The sequence below is a fragment of the Eufriesea mexicana genome, unplaced genomic scaffold (assembly GCF_001483705.2).
Source record: "Eufriesea mexicana isolate 0111107269 unplaced genomic scaffold, ASM148370v2 scaffold294, whole genome shotgun sequence".
In the NCBI taxonomy this organism is placed as follows: domain Eukaryota; kingdom Metazoa; phylum Arthropoda; class Insecta; order Hymenoptera; family Apidae; genus Eufriesea; species Eufriesea mexicana.
In genome coordinates, this window is record NW_016908489.1 from 1843032 (window position 1) to 1865851 (window position 22820).

The 22820-nt window shown below is 31.0% G+C and overlaps 5 protein-coding genes across 7 annotated transcripts; 3 read left to right on the forward strand and 2 right to left on the reverse strand.

Annotated features, from left to right (window-relative positions):
* The first annotated feature begins 5134 nt into the window (after nucleotides 1-5134).
* Nucleotides 5135-9278, forward strand: LOC108555977 (poly(U)-specific endoribonuclease homolog). Its single transcript, XM_017911876.1, has 8 exons — nucleotides 5135-5468; nucleotides 6425-6850; nucleotides 7058-7111; nucleotides 7189-7302; nucleotides 7373-7654; nucleotides 7732-8044; nucleotides 8115-8556; nucleotides 8904-9278. Exons 1-8 carry the CDS (start codon nucleotides 5408-5410, stop codon nucleotides 9135-9137), a joined length of 1926 nt encoding a protein of 641 aa, XP_017767365.1. The 5' UTR covers nucleotides 5135-5407; the 3' UTR covers nucleotides 9138-9278.
* A 235-nt stretch (nucleotides 9279-9513) lies between these two features.
* Nucleotides 9514-14170, forward strand: LOC108555988 (probable 2-oxoglutarate dehydrogenase E1 component DHKTD1 homolog, mitochondrial). The gene is made up of 13 exons (XM_017911891.1): nucleotides 9514-9753; nucleotides 10596-10885; nucleotides 11007-11226; nucleotides 11324-11673; nucleotides 11747-11968; nucleotides 12047-12204; nucleotides 12265-12532; nucleotides 12601-12808; nucleotides 12872-13284; nucleotides 13355-13475; nucleotides 13548-13736; nucleotides 13796-13881; nucleotides 13949-14170. The coding sequence occupies exons 1-13, from the start codon at nucleotides 9582-9584 to the stop codon at nucleotides 14054-14056; spliced, it is 2805 nt and encodes a 934-aa protein (XP_017767380.1). The 5' UTR covers nucleotides 9514-9581; the 3' UTR covers nucleotides 14057-14170.
* Nucleotides 14171-14426: 256 nt separating this feature from the next.
* Sirt2 (Sirtuin 2) lies at nucleotides 14427-17332 on the reverse strand. Of its 3 annotated transcripts, none has more exons than XM_017911901.1 (6): nucleotides 17157-17332; nucleotides 15817-16059; nucleotides 15383-15739; nucleotides 15090-15285; nucleotides 14691-14883; nucleotides 14427-14602 (listed from the first exon to the last, which is right to left on the reverse strand). In XM_017911901.1, the coding sequence occupies exons 1-6, from the start codon at nucleotides 17185-17187 to the stop codon at nucleotides 14534-14536; spliced, it is 1089 nt and encodes a 362-aa protein (XP_017767390.1). In that variant the 5' UTR covers nucleotides 17188-17332; the 3' UTR covers nucleotides 14427-14533. The 3 variants fall into 3 exon arrangements, with proteins under 3 accessions (XP_017767390.1, XP_017767391.1, XP_017767388.1); XM_017911902.1 differs by lacking the exon at nucleotides 17157-17332 and adding an exon at nucleotides 16721-16782; XM_017911899.1 differs by lacking the exon at nucleotides 17157-17332 and adding an exon at nucleotides 16303-16635.
* A 436-nt stretch (nucleotides 17333-17768) lies between these two features.
* On the reverse strand, nucleotides 17769-19133 carry Hacd1 (3-hydroxyacyl-CoA dehydratase 1). The gene is made up of 5 exons (XM_017911971.1): nucleotides 18985-19133; nucleotides 18578-18695; nucleotides 18274-18509; nucleotides 17997-18178; nucleotides 17769-17921 (listed from the first exon to the last, which is right to left on the reverse strand). The coding sequence occupies exons 1-5, from the start codon at nucleotides 19053-19055 to the stop codon at nucleotides 17839-17841; spliced, it is 690 nt and encodes a 229-aa protein (XP_017767460.1). The 5' UTR covers nucleotides 19056-19133; the 3' UTR covers nucleotides 17769-17838.
* Nucleotides 19134-19181: 48 nt separating this feature from the next.
* Nucleotides 19182-21556, forward strand: LOC108556054 (pseudouridine-5'-phosphate glycosidase). Its single transcript, XM_017911969.1, has 5 exons — nucleotides 19182-19231; nucleotides 20239-20545; nucleotides 20609-20971; nucleotides 21047-21386; nucleotides 21480-21556. Exons 2-5 carry the CDS (start codon nucleotides 20309-20311, stop codon nucleotides 21554-21556), a joined length of 1017 nt encoding a protein of 338 aa, XP_017767458.1. The 5' UTR covers nucleotides 19182-19231; nucleotides 20239-20308.
* Nucleotides 21557-22820: the final 1264 nt, after the last annotated feature.

Genomic DNA, 22820 nt, shown 5'->3' on the forward strand with positions numbered 1-22820 from the left:
TAACGGGATTGGATATTTTTTTTCGGTTTCGTGCGTGCGTTTTCCTAAAATAGTGCCGAATGTGACAGTGGCTGTGAAATCGTGCTGCGCAATTGACTTTTCTCGCTTCTTTCTTCGAAATTAGGATTTTCGATTAGGTTTCTTCCATATAACAGCGTAGAGGAGAATTTTCTGTAACGAGATTGGATATTTTTTTTCGGTTTCGTGCGTGCGTTTTCCTAAAATAGTGCCGAATGTGTCAGTGGCTGTGAAATCGTGCTGCGCAATTGACTTTTCTCGCTTCTTTCTTCGAAATTAGGCTTTTCGATTAGGTTTCTTCCATATAACAGCGTAGAGGAGAATTTTCTGTAACGGGATTGGATATTTTTTTTCGGTTTCGTGCGTGCGTTTTCCTAAAATAGTGCCGAATGTGTCAGTGGCTGTGAAATCGTGCTGCGCAATTGACTTTTCTCGCTTCTTTCTTCGAAATTAGGATTTTCGATTAGGTTTCTTCCATATAACAGCGTAGAGGAGAATTTTCTGTAACGAGATTGGATATTTTTTTTCGGTTTCGTGCGTGCGTTTTCCTAAAATAGTGCCGAATGTGTCAGTGGCTGTGAAATCCTGCTGCGCAATTGACTTTTCTCGCTTCTTTCTTCGAAATTAGGCTTTTCGATTAGGTTTCTTCCATATAACAGCGTAGAGGAGAATTTTCTGTCACGGGATTGGATATTTTTTTTTGGTTTCGTGCGTGCATTTTCCTAAAATAGTGCCGAATGTGTCAGTGGCTGTGAAATCCTGCTGCGCAATTGACTTTTCTCGCTTCTTTCTTCGAAATTAGGCTTTCCGATTAGGTTTCTTCTATATAACAGCGTAGAGGAGAGTTTTCTGTAACGGGAATGGATATTTTTATTCGGTTTCGTGCGTGCGTTTTCCTAAAATGGTGCCGAATGTGACAGTGGCTGTGAAATCGTGCTGCGCAATTGACTTTTCTCGCTTCTTTCTTCGAAATTAGGCTTTCCGATTAGGTTTCTTCTATATAACAGCGTAGAGGAGAGTTTTCTGTAACGGGATTGGATATTTTTTTTCGGTTTCGAGCGTGCGTTTTCCTAAAATGGTGCCGAATGTGACAGTGGCTGTGAAATCGTGCTGCGCAATTGACTTTTCTCGTTCTTTCTTGGATTTTAGGCTTTTTGATTACGTTTGTGAGGTATAACAGTGTGGGGCATGTTCAAGACCATATTGTGTAAAAATAAACGACCATGTGCAACAGTAGAGAAATATTGGACTCGTGGAATATCATCAACTTTGTGTCATGATATGCCAAGAATTAAATTTAAAAGCGAAAAGAAGTTGAAGCAGCAATACATATAATTAAGTTATGATATGTCTATTGAATTGTAGGTCGGCTATCCATATAGCATACAGAATAGAAATCTTTGTTGGTCAAATAAAGATTCAAAAAATGGAGGTGGTTTAGGCAGCCAAAAAGGAATGGAATGAATTTGGGTGATGGTCTATTGTAACAACTATAAGTATAGAGAATACAGTGAGATTTAAAGGTATGTTTTTCTCCTGATCTAAATAGTTATTTATATCTGTGGTGAAAGTCAATGATCATCGCTAATGTGTTAAGTTTCAGAATGATGAAGCTAAGGTGTATAAAGAAAAGAGAGGTTTGAATGAAAGCACTGAGTGGAAGAAACACATATTATGTCGAATCAAGAAACAGGAGGGGGCAGCATATGTATTAACAGAGAAGGATGTGTGGCATGGACATGCAAACATAAGGATCATTGAAGAGATGGAATATGAACACTTGGTAATAGTTATAAAAGTTAAAGATAAATGGAATATACAGTATAAATGTTGCATTAAGGCAGAAATGTGTTGAAATATCTATAAGAACTTGGAAACTATAGAAGCAGCAGGAATCGTGGGGCTGTGGCACATAGAATTGGTTGGGCTAATAAAGGCAGCATTAAAAGGAGGTAAAAGGTACGTCTTACCTGCTGATCATTATTCGAGAACCATTTGGTTGATTGATTTGTAAATAATTAAAGATTTAATATGAAATATTATTGATGAAAGATTTCTTTTATTATAGGAGCATTACCAACATGAGTAATATTTATATGCAAGAGTCAGCCACTAAGGGCAAAGTAATAAGTATTAGTTAATAATATTTCAATGAATTGTATATCTGTTTTTAAAAATTTAACCGTTATACAATATTTACTTTCCAAATTTCTATATTAATATATTAAATAATTTCTAATTTGAATTACAATAATAAATAATAAATTTTAATAATTTTGATTTTAAAAATATTTTACATTAATCAAACTAATATATTTGTTATAACTAGGTTGTAATGAAAACAATTGTTGGTGATATTGGGTCAGAATTATCTGCAAAAGAAACTCCAAAGGCACGTAGAAATTTCACGCACAGGGTGGTGATCCCACAAGTACAAGAAAAGCTGGTAAAATATATGGAGAACCATTTAAAGTGAGACTATATTTAAAAATAAAATGAATTCCTTTTTTATTCAAAAATAATTATTGGATATATGTGTTTTAGGACAAATTTCATACAAGATTACGTTTTTGTCGACGAGATTTAATTGCTATGGCTAATTCTGGAAAAGATGACAATGGTTCCCAATTCTTCTTTACTCTTAGGTCTACATCAGACGTGCAGAATAAACATAAAATCATTGGTAAATTTACTGAAGAAACAATATGTAACATGCTTAAACTCGAAGAAGCACTTGTAGATGAGGTAAATTTAATGTTTGCAAGAATATATAACTTGCTATATAAGCAATATATCTTGATATAAGAATATATCTTGTTATATAAGAATATATATATAACAAGAATAAATATAATATTTCCTCTTTTTTGTAGACTGATAGACCACTTTATCCTCCAAGTTTGATAAAAACTATAATATTGTACAACCCATTTTCTGATATTGTACCAAGAATAATAGTACAGGAAAGTGAAAAAGTAAAGGATAGTTCAAAAACGAAAAAAGCAGCAGTAAAGTAAAAATCACATATGTTTGCAGAATTTGGCCCTGATAGTATTATTCTTTGCAATGAAAAATTTTGTTACAGAGATTTCAATCTTTTATCATTTGGTGAAGAAGCAGAGGAAGATGAAGAAGAATCTGTGAAATTAAATAAAGAGATTAGTGGTAAGAGCAAATCAGCTCATGATCATTTAACTGATCCAAAATTAAGCTCGCAACAAGCTGTTGAACCACCTGGACTTACAAATAAAAGAAGGACGGAAGACCACAGTAGCTATTGAGAAAGCGACGACGAAGTAAAAGCTCGAGAAGAATTAGAAGTTGTAAAGAAAGAGAAAGAGTTAGTTTATTATTTGCATTATAACTATATTATAGAAAGTAGGAATTTTTATTGACTGTCTCTTATATTTATATTTTCAGAGCAATGAAGGAAAGGATAAAAAATACATTGAGAGATACAAAAAAGGAACCGAAGAAAGTTACAAAATTATAAAATAGATGGTGTTGAAGATGATAAGGATATAAAGGAAAATGAATAGGGAATAGAAAATTCCTTATTAGGTTTAGCACAAAAGAAAGCCGAGGAGATGCACGACAAGAGATGTCAAGAATTATTAGGATAACTCATGCATTTGAATAGAATCATTTATCATATGTTTATAAATATTGTACATATATATATGGTCATTGTAATGATAATTATTACATGATGTGTATTACGAAACATCTTTTTCTCTTAACGGTCCGTGGTACGGACATCTACTCAGATTCTGATGTTTATAAGTCATTGTTTATTATGTCGTTAACAATTAACATGTATATGTAAAATTTTCAAAGTGAATAAAAAGTACCTAAGCATATAACAATTGAAGTTTCGTTTTCTTTTTACCGAGAATAAAACAACGCATCTTCATCTGTGACTTCATGTTAGTCTGGCTTTTAAGAGAGTAGAGAGAAGGAAGAAAAATGTGTTATACTTATTTATGTCCTTTTATTGTTTTGTTTCTCCCGCCCTACGGGTCACATGGTTTTAAATTCGGCAGTTTCAATCAGCGCCATCTATGTTTTGGGCTCAAAAAGCAAGAAAGTGATAGGAATATAGAATAGGCAAGGAGATCGTCGAAGAGCTCGTCACGTGGCAGACAGTGACAGAGATAGGATAAAAGAGGATAGAAGAGCTCCGACGGTGAAAAGTTAATAAATTACACAATTTTCGTAATTAATTTATGAACTTTTATAATTGCATTGAGAAGCTGAAAGTTTGATTAACATTCTTATGTAGTTTTCGTACATAATTTGTAACGAATTAGTTAGTTATTAATTATTGTTTTATGGCGTCCATGATTTCGTAACGACGACCATCACAATATTCCGTGAAAATAATTAATACTAAACGAAACTAGGAAAAAAATGTGAACAAAAATTATATGAGAAGATTCGCAAGAACATTGTTTTTCTAATCAGTGCATAAAGTTTCATAAATTAATTGCGTAAAGGATAGTAATTAATGAAAAACAAATGGCGTCTTCGACAATTTTCGACAATAATTCAAACACTCCGTAGAATAATAATTAATAATTAATTAATTAGGGACAAATTTATGTCGAAAAATATATTGGAAAGTTCTTAAAGGATCTAGTTTTACGAAGGAATTATAAAAGTTCATAAATTAATCTCAGATATTGAGTAATTAGTGAATTTTCCACTGCCGATTTGATTTATTAAAATATATTCGGAGCACATAACCAGAGTTAGTAAATTGACATTAGAGCCATCTATGTTCTTATTGCGGAACCCGAGCTTTGAATCTAAAATCATTACCATCCTCAACCTCAACAACGAAAATTTTGTTGCTATATATATTTATTATTTATTTTATTTGCTCCTTTATAATGTTTATTTCACTACAACTTAGTTATCTATCATAAGAGATCTTTTTCTACATCTTACCTATAATTTTCTATTCAAATTTAGTTTAAGTTCCAGCCGCTACCGATGTTGTAGTCTTATTCTGTACTCAGTTGGTAATGTCGGGAGTGACACTAGATTTGAAGGGGGCTCTGATGCCCTGAAACGTTGATCGATCGAAATATGCATTCTCCGATACATTTATCTAAAACTTCGTTTATATTGACATCATCCTTCTGGGAAGATTAACTTTTGTCTGTATAAAAACAGTGATGACCGTACAACGACCTTAACTAGGGTCGACTCAAACGTGCCAATGAGATACGAAGGCAAAAGGAAAGTGTAATCGACTGGAAGTGGTTAGATCCGTCGGCGAGGCTTCAGTTCGTCTTAAAACGCCTACGTAGCTCCTCCGCGCTCGCTATTTTATTACGTCGAAGAACAGAACCATTCTGGAAACCGTTATAATCGACGGACAACCATGAAAATCAAAAACATATCCACCATTTTCTTGATACTCGGATTATCTCTGATATTCGTTGGTAAGTGAAAGTTTTTTTTGTAAAGGAGACTAAATATTTCGTTTCAGGCATTTTTAAATGTATGTTGTTCGTAATATCGATCGATATTAAAAGAGGAAAAAAGAGTGACGGAAGTGAAGAGTTCTGAGAATCGTTGGAGGTAAATAAAAATCACGCTCTGGTTTAGTAGTAAAGATACTCGCGTCGACATTCCAGGAAAGTATCTTAAGTAATTTAAACATTTTAAATATTTTAGAATCTCCTGCCCGATGCAGTTAAGGCTCTTACTTTTATTTTTAAGGAAATTTTTAGTTAAATGGTATTAGGATGCTGGTATAGATCTGGGAACGCGTATTCTTAGAATTTAGAACTATTTCTAGAATTATATTTAGAATTATGTTTTAAATAAATATCATACAAATATTCTATGAGATTACGCAATAACGACGACAAAATGTTATACAGAAAATTGTTATTTTTGTGTGATCAATCTACTTGTGCAACTCTGCGCTGTAAACTACTTACTATGTTTAATTCGTTCTTTCTATATCACCAAGGTTATCGAAAGTTCACGTTTGTATATACACGAGTATACTATAGCATCAAAATCGATGACTAAAACAGAAAATTTTTGGAGCGTGTAGCGTCTGTTATTTGTAAGACAAGTTATGAGAATAGACTTGGTGTAGGAAATGAATCGGTAACACGTAATCAACGTCATAAATAATTTTAATCGTGATTGTTTCACATATTCCGTATATACATATATACAATTATAGCTGTATCGAGATTCGTTCTAATTATTTCATATCTGAAACGAATAACCACGACGTTGCAACTATCTTGTAGGATGACTTACATAGAAGATATTTTTAGCATCGATTTTCCGATGAGAGTTACCAATGCAAATTTTTAAAAACAAAAACAAAATATATTCCTCACGACATAAATTTATATCTTAATTTTAATTAATTCAGGTGACGTAGAGGCAGGATGGAAGTTTTGGAAAAAAGATAAAACCACGACCACAACAGTTGCTCCGACTATCGCAAGCTCTGAACCGACAAAAGAAAACATCCCGCCAGGTGCAACACCTGTGACGAATAAACCTCCAGGAAGTCCAACTAACGTTGGATCGGCTGTACTTGGGGCAGGTGATCCAGGATTAGCGATTGGAGTTACTTCAACTGGGGGGAAGATAAAAGAGAATGCTAGACCAAACAAACCTAGTCCAGGAACAGAAGTAGGCCTCGATATTGCGGTTCCAAAACCGGCGAAACCAGGAATCGGTGGTAACACTGGTCAAGGATACAGAGACTGGGCTGTGGATCTTGCTGGAGCTGGAGAACCCGGGAAACAGAGCCCGAAATTACCTACTCAAGGACCAGCTTTAAGTGGTGGAGGTAAATTAATTGATTCCTTAAATTCGTAGAAATTCTTTTTAAATATTTATATGGGTTAATTTAATGTCTTGTAGCTTCTAGATAAATAAAGTGTAATTTTAGGTAACGAAAGGACTTTAGTTTTCAAGTAAATTACAGTTTTATGTATCGAATAGACGAAAATAGAAATGTAATATTAGATACAATAAATTCTGTTTTGGTTGAAAGGCGCCAAACCAGTTTCGACGCCAGGAAGCGTTCCATCGCAGGTTCCACCGCCAGGTATAAATTGCTATGTGATTACATATGAAGATGTAGAATACATGATTAAAGTTCATTAATTCCTCTTTACGTTTCAGGTGCTAAACCAGTTGGTACTCCCGGAAGCACTCCATCATCACGACCTCAACAACCTCAGCCTCAACCTCAACCTCAACCTCAACCTCAACCACAGCCTCGCCCACAGACACCAGGTATATAACAAAATATGCGTATTGCAATGAAAGAAAATAATTTTGATTTCAACATCTCTTTTACGTCTAGGGACGCCTACACCATCTCCCAGGCCAGGTGTTGCACCAGGACAACCTCAACCATCCCCCAATCAACCTGGAGGTAATCAAGTATCTACATTGAACGTAGGTACATTAAAACCCAGTGCTGCAACAACTCCAGCACCTTCTAGACCAGGAAGTCCTGGATCACCCAGTCAACCAGGAAGGACCTGGGCCGACGTTGCTGGTACTGGTAGCAAACCCAATTCTCCTACAACTGCTCCAAAACAACCAGGTTATCCAAGTCAACCTAGTTACCCAAGTCAACCAGGTTGATAACAAGTGATGATAACTAGACGGTAATGTAACGAAGAAAAAAGTATTATAGTCTTTATATTTGATAAACAGGTGTACCTCAGCCAAGACCCCAAACACCGACTCAACCGGGAAGATCAGGACCATCCGGAGGAGGAATAGCAGGAGGTGCAATCGCAGGTGGAGCATTAGCTGGTGCAGCTGTAGCTGGAGCAGCTGCTGCAAATAAGAAAACTTACTCCAGTAATCCTACCTATAGTAAAGGAAACACCATCACGGATGAAGACTTGGAGAAGTTATCCGAGTCTCTGCTGATCAAGGATAACAACAACGCAAACAGATATATTACGCTAAATTTACAGAAACAGACAACTAGCAGCAGTACAACAGACGATGCGTCACAACCGTAAGTTCCCAGCTTATAAATGAAAGGCTTCAAAATTTCCATGAATTTGAAATATGATACTAATCTATAGATTGTTCACGGTGACCGCAAATGCGTACCAAGTTCCCACAGTTGAAAGAGTGATATCTATCTATGACAATTACAAACCGGAAACTAATGTAAATGAGCACATAAGCCCGTTACAAAGACAGGAAGAGAGTTTACTGGTAGACACGTTCCTTAGCACAAACGTAATGTCCTCTGCTATGAAATTTCTAGCGGACAAAGGGCACATCCGAAAGGATTACTATGACTATAAAGACACATTAAGAAAAATATGGTTTAATCTATTCTCTCGAGGACAAGGAAAGATTGGTAGCTCGGGTTTCGAACATGTTTTCATGGCCGAACTTAAAAATGCACCAACTGGTACTGAAGTGGTCGGTTTACATAATTGGATTTATTATAGCAAAGAGGAAAGCAGCGGAAAAGCAAATTATAATGGATACTTAAAAAAAGTCGACCTTGGAGATGTAAGTTACTTAAATTTTTCAAGGTCATTCCAAGATGATTTTATTTTTTATAAGTTCTAAATATTTTTCTAAATGCATTTGTATTTTTAAAAATTTTTTACGATTGTTATAAGATTATATTTTATATTTTTTTTCTTATCGTGACCTTGAAAACATGAATATTTTTATATCTTAGATCATTAATGAAAAATGTGTACAATGAATGTCATTCCATTCTAAATGCTTATTATCATTTCCACAAAAACATCTGCACGTCTTTTCTTTTGTAGAGTTCTATCAAGACATATGACTCACATTACGCAAAAAACTTGTATGCTAATCATGTTTGTATATGTTTGTTTCTATAGAAAGGTTCCATCGTCAAAATACGGACGAAGTATAGCGGGTATGATAAACCAGTGACGACTATATTCGTGGGTACTTCGCCTGAATTAGAGATGGCACTGTATACAGTATGTTTCTATGCCAGACCGGATGGAAATTGTCCGGTTTCTCTTGGAGGAACGAGGTTCAACATCGTCACCCATAAATTTAAATATAGAGGAAACGACTTGATAGGAACAGCCTATCCAGAAATATAAGTTTATCAGGATGAATTTGTTTATACTTCTGATAAAATAGAATACGTAACTTCTTGATATGTTCGAAAGAGGGCAATAAAAAAATGACATTAATACTAATGTGATATAGGAAAATAATAACAAAAATGACAGGTAATACTAGTATATAAAACACTATACTATTCGAAACATTAAATTTAGACATAATTTTATACAATAGAACATAATTTCTTAGCAATAAAATTTGTACTATATCATTACATTGAATAAATAAATTTATAATCTCAAGATATACATTACTTTATGTAGACCGTCTGTTTGTAATATTTATGATACTGACAATCTCGCGTAAAGAGATAATGTCGAATATAATCAAAAGAAAGAGTAGGAGCAATAAGCTAACTTGAGTATTGCGATAGGAAACTAGTAAGTAGTTGAATTGTAGATTTCGTAACGAAAGCAAGCATGTATACGGCAGTACGAACATCTTATAGAACCAAATACATGTCCTTTCAATGGATAAATATTTATTCAGCTGCGGAATGTATATATTATCGATTAAAAATGTTTACACGATTGTATCATGGTGGAAATGGCGACTACGGATACAGACCAAAACCACAGAGACACTTTGAAGGTATTTCCAATATTTTTCCCTTTATCTTTTCTTTCTTAAAGAACGAATAAAAAGTAATTCGAGTTTTTCTTAACGTTCTACTGAAAGTTTAACATTTGTGACTGCATTAAGATTTATAACAACTGCATAACTTAAATTTTTAAACTAATGATCAGAATTTCCGTATAGTATCGCCAGTGACCATTAATGCATTCTATACAGTTGTACCTTTAAATTGAATAGAAAAATGCATATTTTTATGCAATAAATCAGTCCTACCTTATAAGTATTTTCAGGTTTTACAGATCATGCATCCAAGATGAACATACTTATCCATTACATAATTTAAGATTAATAATAATTATGTTAATTGTTGGATTTTTCCCCGTCTAAGGCTCAACTGTCGCATAAAAATGCTTACCTATATGTATCATGCATGCGTAGCAAATTTAAAATTAAAATTCAGTATTTCCTTTTTTAAAAGATAACACATTCATAACAATGATTTAATGTGTATAAATATTTTTTCGAAAGGACAAAAAGGATTGTTTAAGTAATTCTACATTTAAATGCATATAGATACATTAATCGAACGTTTCTATTAAACGTGAAACAATTGTTTACCTTCTTTGTTCCAAAAATAAAATATTTGCACCAATATTAATGTTATTTGAATTAATTTTAACATGACTGGTTAGATTTAATATGCTAATCTAAGAGAATGATAAAACACGTGACTCGAAGAGTCTTTATTATTGTGCAATCAGATAATAAAATCTTAGAATAACGCGAAGATAATTTGCTACATTTCGTTTATAAAAAAATTTATTTTTTGAATTTATAACTTTTTCTTATATTTTTAGTACCAAATAAGTATTTTAAAATACGATCGAAGAATAGCAATTTCTATAGGCTGGTTACCGCCTATAGAGAATTTGGTCACAAGCAAGCAAATATAAACCCTATCTCAGCAGAAAAACCAACACCATTGGTAGAATTGAAACCAGAAAGATATGGTTTAAATTTGAAAGATAAAGTTTCTTTCGAGGGTATCTTAACAATAAGTGAAAAAGAAGGAACTGTAGAAGAAGCCTTAAAATTTCTACACCGGACATACACTGGTTCGATAGGACTGGAATTTAATTATTTGGAGGTAATAATTAACTAATGAACAAATCTGAAGCAATCTTCCATTAAAAGTAACTTAAATATTAATGTTTATTTCTTTGTAGAAAATCAATATAAGTACCTGATTTCTATTAATGTCTACACAGACCGAGGAAGAGAGGGAATGGTTCGCAGAAACCGCAGAAAAATGTCTCATGGATTCTTTAACGGACGAAACACGAATAGCCATCGCAACAGAGATGCTGAAAAGTCAAACATTCGATCAGTTTTTAGCCATCAAATTCGTGAGCTTTAAGAGGTACAGTGGCGAGGGTGCTGAAAGTATGATGGCCTTCTTTCATGAATTTTTTGAACTTTGTGCCAATGGTAAATAACAATCTAATTGAAGAAAGGAGAAAGACTAAGACCTCGTTATCTATACTTCCTCAAATTAAAATTATAATTTAAATCTGTTACATTACAGATAATTTAAAACATATCGTACTTTGTATGCCCCATCGAGGTCGACTGAATTTCCTTACAGGAATGCTGAATTTCCCACTGGGAAAATTATTTCGAAAGCTACAAGGATATTCTGAATTTCCGAATGACGTGATCGCAACTGGAGACGTGATCAGTCATTTCGTATCATCTACGAATCTTAACATTAATGGCAAAAGCCTCCACGTAACAATGTTGCGAAATCCTTCACACCTAGAGGCTGTGAATCCTGTTTCCATGGGAAAAACTCGAGGGCTAATGCAAGCTGTTCAAGATGGTGCATATGGGGAAGATATAAACAATCAATGGAGCGACAAAGTGTTAAATATTCAAGTACAATAATAGAATCTTACTCGCATAAAATTTTAATTGGAATACTAAATAAATCGATGCCTTTCTATCTTAGATTCACGGAGACGCAGCTTACGCTGCTCAAGGTGTTGATCAAGAATGTTTGGCGCTATCTGCGGCTCCTCATTTTGAAATAGGTGGAACAGTTCACTTGATTATCAATAATCAATTAGGTTTTACAACTCCCGCATCTAAGGGTAGATCGTCGAGATATTGCACGGATCTAGCCAAAATGATCTCTGCTCCGGTGATCCACGTAAACGGAGATGATCCTGAGGTACACGTAAAAAGAATTTCAATTTATTCCTCTACATTCATATATGAAACAAAATTATCTGATTATAAAATATCGTAGATGGTTATCAGAGCTACCAGAATAGCTGTTAAATACCAACGAAAATTTAGGAAAGATGTTTTCGTGGATTTGAATTGTTTTAGAAGATGGGGCCACAATGAATTAGACGATCCTACCTTCACGAATCCTATTATTTACAAAATTATACATAATCGTCCGTGAGTATTTATTTATTATACTCATAAAATGTACAGTCAATTTATTTAATTTTTAATTAGATCAATACCAGATCGATATTTGGACAAACTGGTAAAGGACAAGGTTCTTTCAATGACGAAAGCTAAAGATATTATTAAGAATTACAATGCAAAATTAAGTCAAGGTTTAAATGAAGTGGATAATTATATTCCAGAGCCTGCATATTTCGCAGGCCTGTGGAGTGGAATACAGCAGGCTGAGGCAAATGTAACACAATGGAATACGGGAGTTGATTTAAACCTATTAAGGTTCATTGCCGAGAAAAGTGTTCACATTGAAAATGACTCGGTAAGAACATGTTATATATTAAATACTATTCGGTTTTCTTAATTAAATATATTGTTTTACCATAACAGGCAATACATGTCAAATTATTAAAAAATTATATTCAACCTCGATTAAACAAAGTAGCCATTGGTGAACATTTGGACTGGGCCACTGCTGAAGCATTGGCAATTGGAACTTTATTATATCAAGGTTACAATGTTAGAATAAGCGGAGAAGACATAGGTCGTGGAACGTTTTCTCACAGGCATGCCATGTTTGTTGATCAATCTACAGAAGGTATTTACAAAGTAATTCCAATTGAAAGTTAAGACTTAACTAAACTGTTATTTACGATTTTAGATATACACATTCCACTGAATTCTATGGCCAAGGATCAAACAGGAAAGTTAGAATTAGCTAACAGTATTCTATCAGAAGAGGCAGTTTTAGGCTATGAATATGGCATGAGTATAGCTGTACCAACTACTTTAACTATATGGGAGGCACAATTTGGAGACTTTTTTAATGGAGCCCAAATTATCATTGACACTTTTATAAGCAGTGGTGAAGCAAAATGGATGCTAAATAGCGGACTGACGATACTTCTGCCACATGGCTACGATGGTGCCGGTCCCGAACATAGTTCCTGTAGACTTGAGAGATTTTTACAACTCACTGATAGCAATGAAGATAAACCTGATGGTGATAATGTTAACATACAAGTGACAAACCCCACAACACCGGCTCAGTATTTTCATTTATTGAGAAGACAAGTAAGATTCTTCTTCTGATAGATTCTTAATCATATTTTTAATACTATTAATTATCTATACTCTTTATTAGATGGTAAGAAACTTCCGTAAACCTTTAATTATAGTAGCTCCGAAGATATTGTTACGGCATACCGCCGCAACCTCGTCAATAACAAATATGGGGCCGCAAACTAATTTTAAAAACGTTATAGGTATGTTGAATATAGTAAAAGGATCTATTTATTCATATTTAATTTAGAATAAAAGAAATAATACTCTAATAGGAGATGACAAGGTGGAAAAATTAAATGTGACTAAAGTGATTTTTGTAAGTGGAAAACACTACTACGCTCTTGATAATTTCAGAAAAAATACAGATCAAAAGAACGTAGCAATTGTTAGAATCGAAAGTTTATGCCCCTTTCCAGTTCAAGAGATATTGCAAGAAATTAATAAATATACACATGCGGAAAGTAAGTATACAAATGTTTAAATGTTTAAATGTGTAAATGTTGATGAATATTTTATTAAGCTTTTATATGGAGTCAAGAAGAACCGCGAAATATGGGCGCATGGAACTTCATTAAGCCACGTTTTGAAAATTTATGTGGCAAATTAGTAAGTTAATAATTTAAATAATGTGTATGATAACTCGTATTTACAAAAACAAAATTATGACTTACAGTTAAAATACAGCGGTCGTAAATCCATGGCTGCGGCAGCTGAAGGTGAAGGAAAAGTACATCAACGAGAAACTCAGGAAGTTACTGTGAGACCCTTCAATATGAAATGAATTTTATATTACATTGGATATTTTACTCTGTTTTATTTGTATACATGATTCAACTGCCAAAAATCACATTTATTTGCGTAACATCATTATATATTATATGAAAAAATAAATTATTCACACGTCATTGAACGATGTTTATTGTAATGTATCGATAGTAATATCGATAAACTATATTTATGACATTAATATACTATCAAATGCAAATTTCTGAAAAATCACACGTCCGAAAATTATATTTTTCACCATTAATTTAACATAATTTTCCATAAAAATTATTGATAATGATACAGGGAAAAGCATTACTCTTCGATATCATTACGTCAAACGTTTAACATTCGAAATAGTATCTTTACAATTTCTTGCAGCAAAATATTATTTGTCTAAATAGTTTCTTCTTTTTGGAGGAAATAGCAGCAAAATTAAATGCCAAGTAACCTAAAAAGCTAAATTCACGTTATAACAAGGCAATTAGTGGGATCAATCCTTACTGATATTTTTTGCATTTAAACGTTCATGTTCTTTTTTTATAAGATCCTTCAATTCATCCTGAAAAGTAATTGATTTACATAAGACATGTTTCTCAATGTTCAAAACACAATAAAAATATAGTTCAAATTATTTTAATGAAACATACACCCCAACCCAATCTGTCAGCTAATAATTGACAACCAGTATCACAGTCACCTAACCAGGCAACATCACGACCACCATGAGAACTTCGTGTATCAAAAATCAAACCATGTCGTAATCCCAAAAGGCGCGATAGACGATCCTGCATACCTACTTTATCTTTATTGATCAGTAAGCGTGGACAGTTAGGTCGCACTCTTTAAAGGAATTAAAATTGAATAAATAAACAAGAAATATAAACAAACAAATTTTTTTAAATAAACTGAAAATATAAATAAATATTATAGTAAAATACACGTTTTTAGTGTATATAATAAATGTAATATATTGCATTAATTATTGACATGCAATCTGAATGGAATATGATATTAAAAACAACATGATACTTATAATCAATGCATACCTGTCTACTAAGGATGCAAATGGTTGAACAACCAAACTTGATCCCATAATTATCAAAAGATCTGCTTCAGTAAAATCCCGATCAGCAAGAACATGAAAACGTTCAGGTAACATTTCTCCAAAAAACACTATATCAGGTTTTACTACACCTTCATTACATTCTTCACATTTTGGTACAATACCTTCAATAACTTTTTCTGAAAGTAGATATTGGATTTTAGAACATGTGAATAATTATAATAGTAATTCTCTAACTTTAATGTTGAATAATATATAAAATGAAAAGAATGATACCTTTCATCCATGGGAGAGTATATGATGCTCCACATTTAAGACATTTACCAGTATGAAATGTACCATGAGCTTCTACTAATTTTTCAGGAGGTAAGCCAGCCATTCTTTCTAATGTATCAATATTTTGTGTATAATGTCTCAAAAGTAATCCTTTTTCCCATAAAAGACGAATGAAATAATGGCATGGTGTAGGTTTAAAACCTTCAGGTAACAATTCCCTTGCAAGCATAAAAAATGGTTCAGGATTCTTCATAAAGAAATCTAATTCAAAAATAACTTGAGGATGAGATAAATTATATTTTCCTAAATTGTGGTAGAGACCACTTGATGGTGACCGAAAATCAGGAATTCCTGCAGCTAAAAATGCATAAAAACATACATTGTATACAATCTGCTTTTATGATTCAGACTTAAATATATTTATAAAAACTCACATGTGGAGATACCAGCTCCAGCCATAGTAATGATTTTACAGTTTTCATTTTCCTTTATATATTCTATTATTCCATCTATACTAAGTTCACGGAGAACTTTTTGCTGTGATTGTTCGTCATAATTTGACGAATCAAAAAGTTTTAACTTTTGTGTTAAATATTTACGAATTTTTTCCATGCCAAATTCTTCTACCTCTTCTTGTTCTGAAGAACTATTTGCTGCTTCCTCATTTGATGGTTTATCTAATATAATTAAATAAATTAACAATATAAAAGATACCTTTAGGAATAAATGACTTATTATTATAAAAATGTGAAAAATAAATGCGAATCTTCAATTCTGTCACATATATCACGATTGTCTAATTTTTATTAGTATCAGGAAATATAGTATGTATTGTTAATTTATTAATATAATAAAACAACACTGAATTTAAAACAAAAAGACAGTCAAACAAGTTACTTAAACTAATACGTTTTACTAACTACAAACATAATACGTAAGTATAAATTTCCGCCAAAGATGTTGAATAATTAATTGTCTTTGACGATTGATTAAAGAAAATACGATATACGAAAACATTTTGAATCGCTGCAAACACACATCGCGATGTAACTATAGTCAGGGACATACGAGCATTGAAATCCATAATTGTACGTTAAACTCCATACTCTATGAACGTGCATTACTTTCAATGCGCAATGCAACATGCCTTAATTTTTCATTTTAGAATGCATGTTAGGATTTATAACATATTACAACGTATGTCATTTTAACGTACATATGCCTCAAATCGCAACATACGTTAAAATTGACACATATCGGAACATACATTGTTTCAACGCTTCTATGTCCCCGGTCTATAATATCATTTAATAAAGACAGATGTTATTTAACAGTTACCAAAAATTTCGTAATAACGTGCAAATCTAAGTATTTCGTGACTATGACGATCAGCATCGAACAATAATTTCTCTTAATTCATTTAACCATTTTATTTAATTAATAAGATTTCAAATTCTTATGGAAGACGGTTAACCTCTATTATTATATTTCACTTATATACGTTGTGTTACTATATACGGTGTTATTATGTTATAATAAATACATATAATTATTAAAAATATGTACAGAGAATGCTAAAAATTATGTAGTAAAAATATTAATAAAAATTATAAAATCTATAATTTCAATGAAAACTAATTTTTATATATAAACATATATGTACTAAAATAAAAGATTTAATTTCATTCCTTTTAAGAATATAATTCGAAAAAAATTCGATATGGTATAAAAGAAAAATTGAATTTTATTGTATTGAATAATTTGAAAACATTACCCTTTTCCGTGTCATCGTTGTATTCAGACATATTTCTAAATTCGTATAATGTCCTCAACAAATGTTACGCAAAATTATTCTATACTATAGTTGTCACATGAAAAAATTATATTATTTATACATTCACTTGAATATGCGATTGCAATAGGTTATCGAAGTAACTGACATTCGATTAAATGCATAGAGGTAATGCTTAAGGATCTTCTATTTTGTTTCTTTATTATATTGAATGATATTTTTAAAAATTATGATTATTACTCATAGTAATTATTCATAGTGAATGTTATAAGTAAAAATAATATAAAATTTTTATTTTAAAACTAACTTAGATGATATTTCTAGATAATATTATCTAATTAATAAATGCTATATTATGATAGGGTCTAGTTGGATGGCGGGGATAACCTTTTAAATGCGCAAAAAATTGATTTTTTTGTAAACAAATTATAGTGAAATTATAACAAATAATTGCAAATGCTATTGAAAATGTCTAACATTTTATAGTAACTGCAATAATTAAATTTATTTTAATTACTATTCCCAAAGAATCTTCCAATCTTATTAAGATTACATTGTCATATGTGATTCAAAAACGGTATTTTAAAATAATTATAGTTTTCACATATTAAAACGTTTATTTCCACCATAAATATTATGAAATATCAGTAATATATATAAAATTTCAGTCATATTTTTTTTTGGATGTATGACTTCCTAAAATCTTACGTCTTTGAGAAAACATATGTAAATACATTTGTGGGAATACTGTAACACATAAAAACCAAATAATTATTGTATATACTGATATACAGGTACAGCAATAATGTTTAGAATACTTACAGGGTACATATGATATCATAAGACACACCAATATAAAATAATAACTAAATATAAAATTCCATGAGTTAGGGAGATTATAACTCCAAGCTTCTGGATAAGAACTTGCATATTTTACAGCTGCATATATGCATAACAATTCTCCAGTTACACCCAATGGATACAATATAATAAACAATGTATATCTGTAATAATTGAAATATTTCAATTTCAAATGGTAAAAAAATTGACATGACTGGTTAAATAAAAAATTTATAATATAAATTTTGAAATTATATACCTTAGCCATGTGAGAAAATAAGGAACAAAATCATTGAGATGCATAAAGTAATATAAGTATCTAATAATTTCTGTTATTGACCATGCTGTGATAAGCAGTGGAACACCAAGTGATAATAGTACATAATCATATGGAATTGCTGATAATATTCCAGTTACAACTATAACACGACTTGCTATTTGGATAGTTGTAAGTATAGGATTTGATTTAACTAAACCAATTAGTATATGGACTACCTATAATGAAAACATGTTTTATTATTTAGCATTTTACAAATAAAGCCAAGTTAAACATTAATGTTTACCTCCAAAACAGCAGCATGTTGAAAAATAATAACAAGCCATTTAATATTCTCCCAAACATTTCCTTCTAGCATAATAGGTAAATCAGTGTTTAGAAACTTATAAAGTATATAACTCCAACTGCAAATACACAAAATTTTATAAATATTCGTAAAAATATTTTTTTTCTCATAATCTTTTTTATCTGTTAACATTAAACATACTTTTTCAATTAGTTTAAAAGTGACAAGTATTGAAACAAAAATTATAAGTAACATTAAAAGAAATTATACCAATAAAATGTTTTTTTATATTAATTTATATCAATTAAAGAAGTGTCAGTAAGTAACATTAAAAAAAAATGTCAATTAAATGTTCTTTTATATTTATTTCTTCACAGTTTATTAAAAATAATAAAATTAATATTTACCCAAAAACTTGTAGTAGATTATAAGTCTTCAAATATAATGTGCCAACGTTGCTTGATTTTTTCGACTTCATATTTGTACTTTTTTAATTCAGATCTTAGTTATAATAATAAAAATTATTCGTTATTTCCACACCATGTCAACTTATCATATGTACGACGTAAACTGACGAAATCATTTGCAGCATATTATAGTAGTTCTTTCTTTCAACAGGAACGTAGCTATTAACACGATGAATGGTAACTGAAGGTAAGTTGCCGATCCAATATATTTATTTTTCAATATTTTAGTAATAGTAAAGTTAAAACAAAATAAATGATTTCACATATTCTCAAAAATTTATTACATTAAAAAAACAAATGTTAATTTCACAAGACGAAGAAATAAGTATTACCTTAAATCATACCGATTATTTTATCTTGAAAATGTTCACAAATCGATTTCCAGTTTTGAACGAATTAAAGCATATACTAATTTACATTTGCATTAATGAACACAAACATTAAAAAAATGTATTCGAATATTTATAAGTAAAAATTATTCGAAATTTGTTCAGATATTTATTATTTCAAAAGTAATTTTTGAATAATATTGAAACATTAATTACATTCTTGATTCATAAGATCAAAGTTCAAAATGCCATAATGAATTGCTAAAACTGTAATTTATACATCTAATGTTTAATACCGTTTATTACAATGAAACACACTTTTTGGATTTAAGTAATTATATAATACATTTTTCTATAAAGAATACACGTGTTATACTTTTTCATAATAAACATGATTTATTCTTAATATAATTAATTAACATTAACTTTTTCAAACTTTCCCATATTCGATATTTTATTTAATTGTTAATTAAATTCTTGACTATCCATGTTCAAAAATGTTATTATATATTTATATATTTAAACATATTTAAGCAACAAATTATTATAATACTGCTTTAAATATCAAAATTTTGGAATAATTAATTGGTGAATTTGGTTTTTCGAATAAAGCCGGTAAAGATGTAAAGTCGATAGATCGGAAATTTGTTACCGAAATTTATATCAAAGTAAAATTTGTATACAATTATTTACTATTTTAAATTTTATCATAATTATTAGGTCTATAAGGTGTCAATTAAATATAGAGAATTCATATATTCATATTAATTTCTTTAAATTACTTTTTATGTAAATGTTTAATAACCTGCCGATAATATTGCATTATTAATGTTCATCGTGTATCGTTGTTAACTTACCATTTCAGACTGTCATCAAGTGATAAACAGTGAATTCAAACATTTTTATATTATATATAAAGAAAGTTTAAAGATATAATGATTCAGGAGATGAATTTTCGAAGATACTTTCAAGCAGTGAAAAGAATTACAGTATTGAATAATCGCCACAGTAGCAGTAATTGCAAAACATTTATTTGCAGTCCTGATGTAAAAGTGGCAAAAAGAAATGGACTTCCCATTGTTGCCTTAGAGTCAACAATTATTACTCATGGAATGCCCTACCCTGACAATCTAAAAACAGCTATTCAAGTAGAAAACACTGTCAGGAAAAAAGTAATTATTTGCAAATAATTGGGAAGAAAGAAAAAATTAGTTACATAATTTATATCATTTTAGGGTGCTATACCTGCAACTATAGGAATTTTAGATGGACAGATACATGTTGGTTTAAATGATGAACAATTGCAAATACTGGCTAAGTCAGATTCTACTAAAACTATTAAGTGTTCATCCAGAGATATATCAACAATTGTTGCCCAAAAGTTCAATGGTGGAACAACTGTTAGTGCAACAATGTTAATAGCAAATTTATTAGATATACCTATAATGGCAACAGGAGGTATTGGTGGTATTCATCATGGAGTTGATATGACTTTTGATATTAGTACTGATTTAGTAGAGCTTGGCCGTACTCCTGTAGCTGTTGTTTGTTGTGGCATTAAATCTATATTAGATATTGGAAAAACATTAGAGTATTTAGTTAGTATATTTCCTTTTTCATAAAAGATTATTTTTATTATTATAACCAAGATTTTTGATTGTATCAATTTATAGGAAACTCAAGGAGTTCCAGTTATAAACATAGGTAAAACAAATTATATTCCTGCATTTTACTGCATTGAAACACTTCAAAAAATAAAAGTACCACATAAAGTATCAAATGCACAAGAAGCAATGGAGATTATCAAAGCACAGAGAGAATTAGGTTTTAAAATGGGATTATTGTTTACTGTCCCTATTCCTGAAGAGTATGCATTAGATTGCGAAGAAATGGAATTAGCTATATGTAAGGCTTTGGAAAATGCAAAGTATAAAAATATAAGTGGAAAAAATGTCACACCATTTTTACTAGAAGAGATAAATAAAATTACTCGTGGTCAATCTCTTCGTGCTAGTATGTGAATAAATCTATTAATATAAAAATAAAAAAAAGGTATATGTAAAATAGATTATTTTTACTTAATTTTTATATTTCTAAACTTAACAGACATGGCACTCATAGAAAATAATGCAACTGTAGCAGCAGATATTGCAATGAATTTAGCTAATAAATGTTTTCAATGATTCTTCCAACATGGGAAAAGAATGAGGATTCGAAGAAAAAAATTTTGAATGAATTTCAAATGTATTTTGAAATCAGAACGAAATCCAGTATGTAAAACAAAAATATTTATATATCCTAAGAAATGTACAAAATTGTTCATTTTGTTTTCATTGTGCAATTTATATTATAGATTGTAATTGGTGGATCTATAATGGATACTGTATGGTAAATAAAGGAATCTGAGACAAAAGTGAGTCAAGTCTTAAGTCAGAATTATACTAAATAACCAATTTTCCTTGTATTCATATTTCAGAGGAGTTATAGAACGTTTAACAGTATTTACATACAATTACGACCACATAGGTTTTATGTACATTTAAGAATATTGAATAACACAAACTCATAGTGTAGTATGGGGAAGAGTGGTGTGGTATAGTAATATAGTATAAAACTCATAAAATATTATTAAAGCCAAAGTTAAGAAACTATATTCATGCAATATATTGAAATTAAAATACAAGATAGAATATCTTGAAAAGGAATATCTTTCAAAATTAAATTTCTCTAGGTTATTTAAATACTCATATTAAAATCAAGAACGTATTTTAGAAACATTTTCAAAAAAATTTAAGCATTTTCCGTTGTGCATAATAATATGTATGATCACGAAAATAACAAACGCGTTTTATATTCTAGTTACACTTTTTCCCATACTTGGCTACGGTAGTCCTATTGGGTTTATCGTGTACGAAATAACGTACATACCATATCTAACCATTTACAGATACAGTAAATTGGGTTTCTTAAGCAGGCACTATTCAAAGCTCCCTCTCTTTCATTCGTCTTGATATACATGTTACATTTAAATATCAATCAGTTACAAATTACTACACATGTTGAACTTTTTTAAAGCCTTTTTCATTATGGGATAATTATTCATTGTTGTTTGGATATATGACTAAAACATAGAGATACGAGTTTTCCGTTCATTTAACAAGTACACGATTTGATAATTGAACGAATCGAAGGAACGAATTAAAACGTGAAAAACAGTATATCGACTCTCGTTTAGCCAAAAGTTTTAAAGCTTATTCTAATTAAAGGTAGCGTGTAGGTCTTCACTTTTGGGCGGTTTGCAGTAACATAGTTGCCTTTCTAAATGATCAGTTTAGAAATCAATTAACGCTATCTCTCGTATGTTTTACATATAGTATATCCTTATATACATTTAGTGGCAGAGGCTGTATGTCTGCGAGGTGTAAGCTTTCATATTATTATTGTAGC

Excerpts from the sequence above, each read along its gene's own strand:
- LOC108555988 (XM_017911891.1), top strand. The coding sequence starts at position 9,582 with ATGTATACGGCAGTACGAACATCTTATAGAACCAAATACATGTCCTTT. Across the intron at positions 13,285-13,354 it reads TTCATTTATTGAGAAGACAA|ATGGTAAGAAACTTCCGTAA; the intron begins GTAAGATTCTTC and ends ACTCTTTATTAG. Across the intron at positions 13,882-13,948 it reads AAAATTTATGTGGCAAATTA|TTAAAATACAGCGGTCGTAA; the intron begins GTAAGTTAATAA and ends TATGACTTACAG.
- Sirt2 (XM_017911899.1), bottom strand. The coding sequence starts at position 16,399 with ATGTTTTCGTATATCGTATTTTCTTTAATCAATCGTCAAAGACAATTA. Across the intron at positions 14,884-15,089 it reads TTTGCATCCTTAGTAGACAG|AGTGCGACCTAACTGTCCAC; the intron begins GTATGCATTGAT and ends ATTCCTTTAAAG. Across the intron at positions 14,603-14,690 it reads CTGACAGATTGGGTTGGGGT|GATGAATTGAAGGATCTTAT; the intron begins GTATGTTTCATT and ends ATTACTTTTCAG.
- Hacd1 (XM_017911971.1), bottom strand. The coding sequence starts at position 19,055 with ATGAAGTCGAAAAAATCAAGCAACGTTGGCACATTATATTTGAAGACT. Across the intron at positions 18,696-18,984 it reads AATCTACTACAAGTTTTTGG|TTGGAGTTATATACTTTATA; the intron begins GTAAATATTAAT and ends GTGTATTTGCAG. Across the intron at positions 17,922-17,996 it reads TATGATATCATATGTACCCT|TATTCCCACAAATGTATTTA; the intron begins GTAAGTATTCTA and ends TATGTGTTACAG.
- LOC108556054 (XM_017911969.1), top strand. The coding sequence starts at position 20,309 with ATGATTCAGGAGATGAATTTTCGAAGATACTTTCAAGCAGTGAAAAGA. Across the intron at positions 20,972-21,046 it reads GAAAAACATTAGAGTATTTA|GAAACTCAAGGAGTTCCAGT; the intron begins GTTAGTATATTT and ends ATCAATTTATAG. Across the intron at positions 21,387-21,479 it reads TGGTCAATCTCTTCGTGCTA|ACATGGCACTCATAGAAAAT; the intron begins GTATGTGAATAA and ends TAAACTTAACAG.
- LOC108555977 (XM_017911876.1), top strand. The coding sequence starts at position 5,408 with ATGAAAATCAAAAACATATCCACCATTTTCTTGATACTCGGATTATCT. Across the intron at positions 5,469-6,424 it reads ATTATCTCTGATATTCGTTG|GTGACGTAGAGGCAGGATGG; the intron begins GTAAGTGAAAGT and ends TAATTAATTCAG. Across the intron at positions 8,557-8,903 it reads AAAAAGTCGACCTTGGAGAT|AAAGGTTCCATCGTCAAAAT; the intron begins GTAAGTTACTTA and ends TTGTTTCTATAG.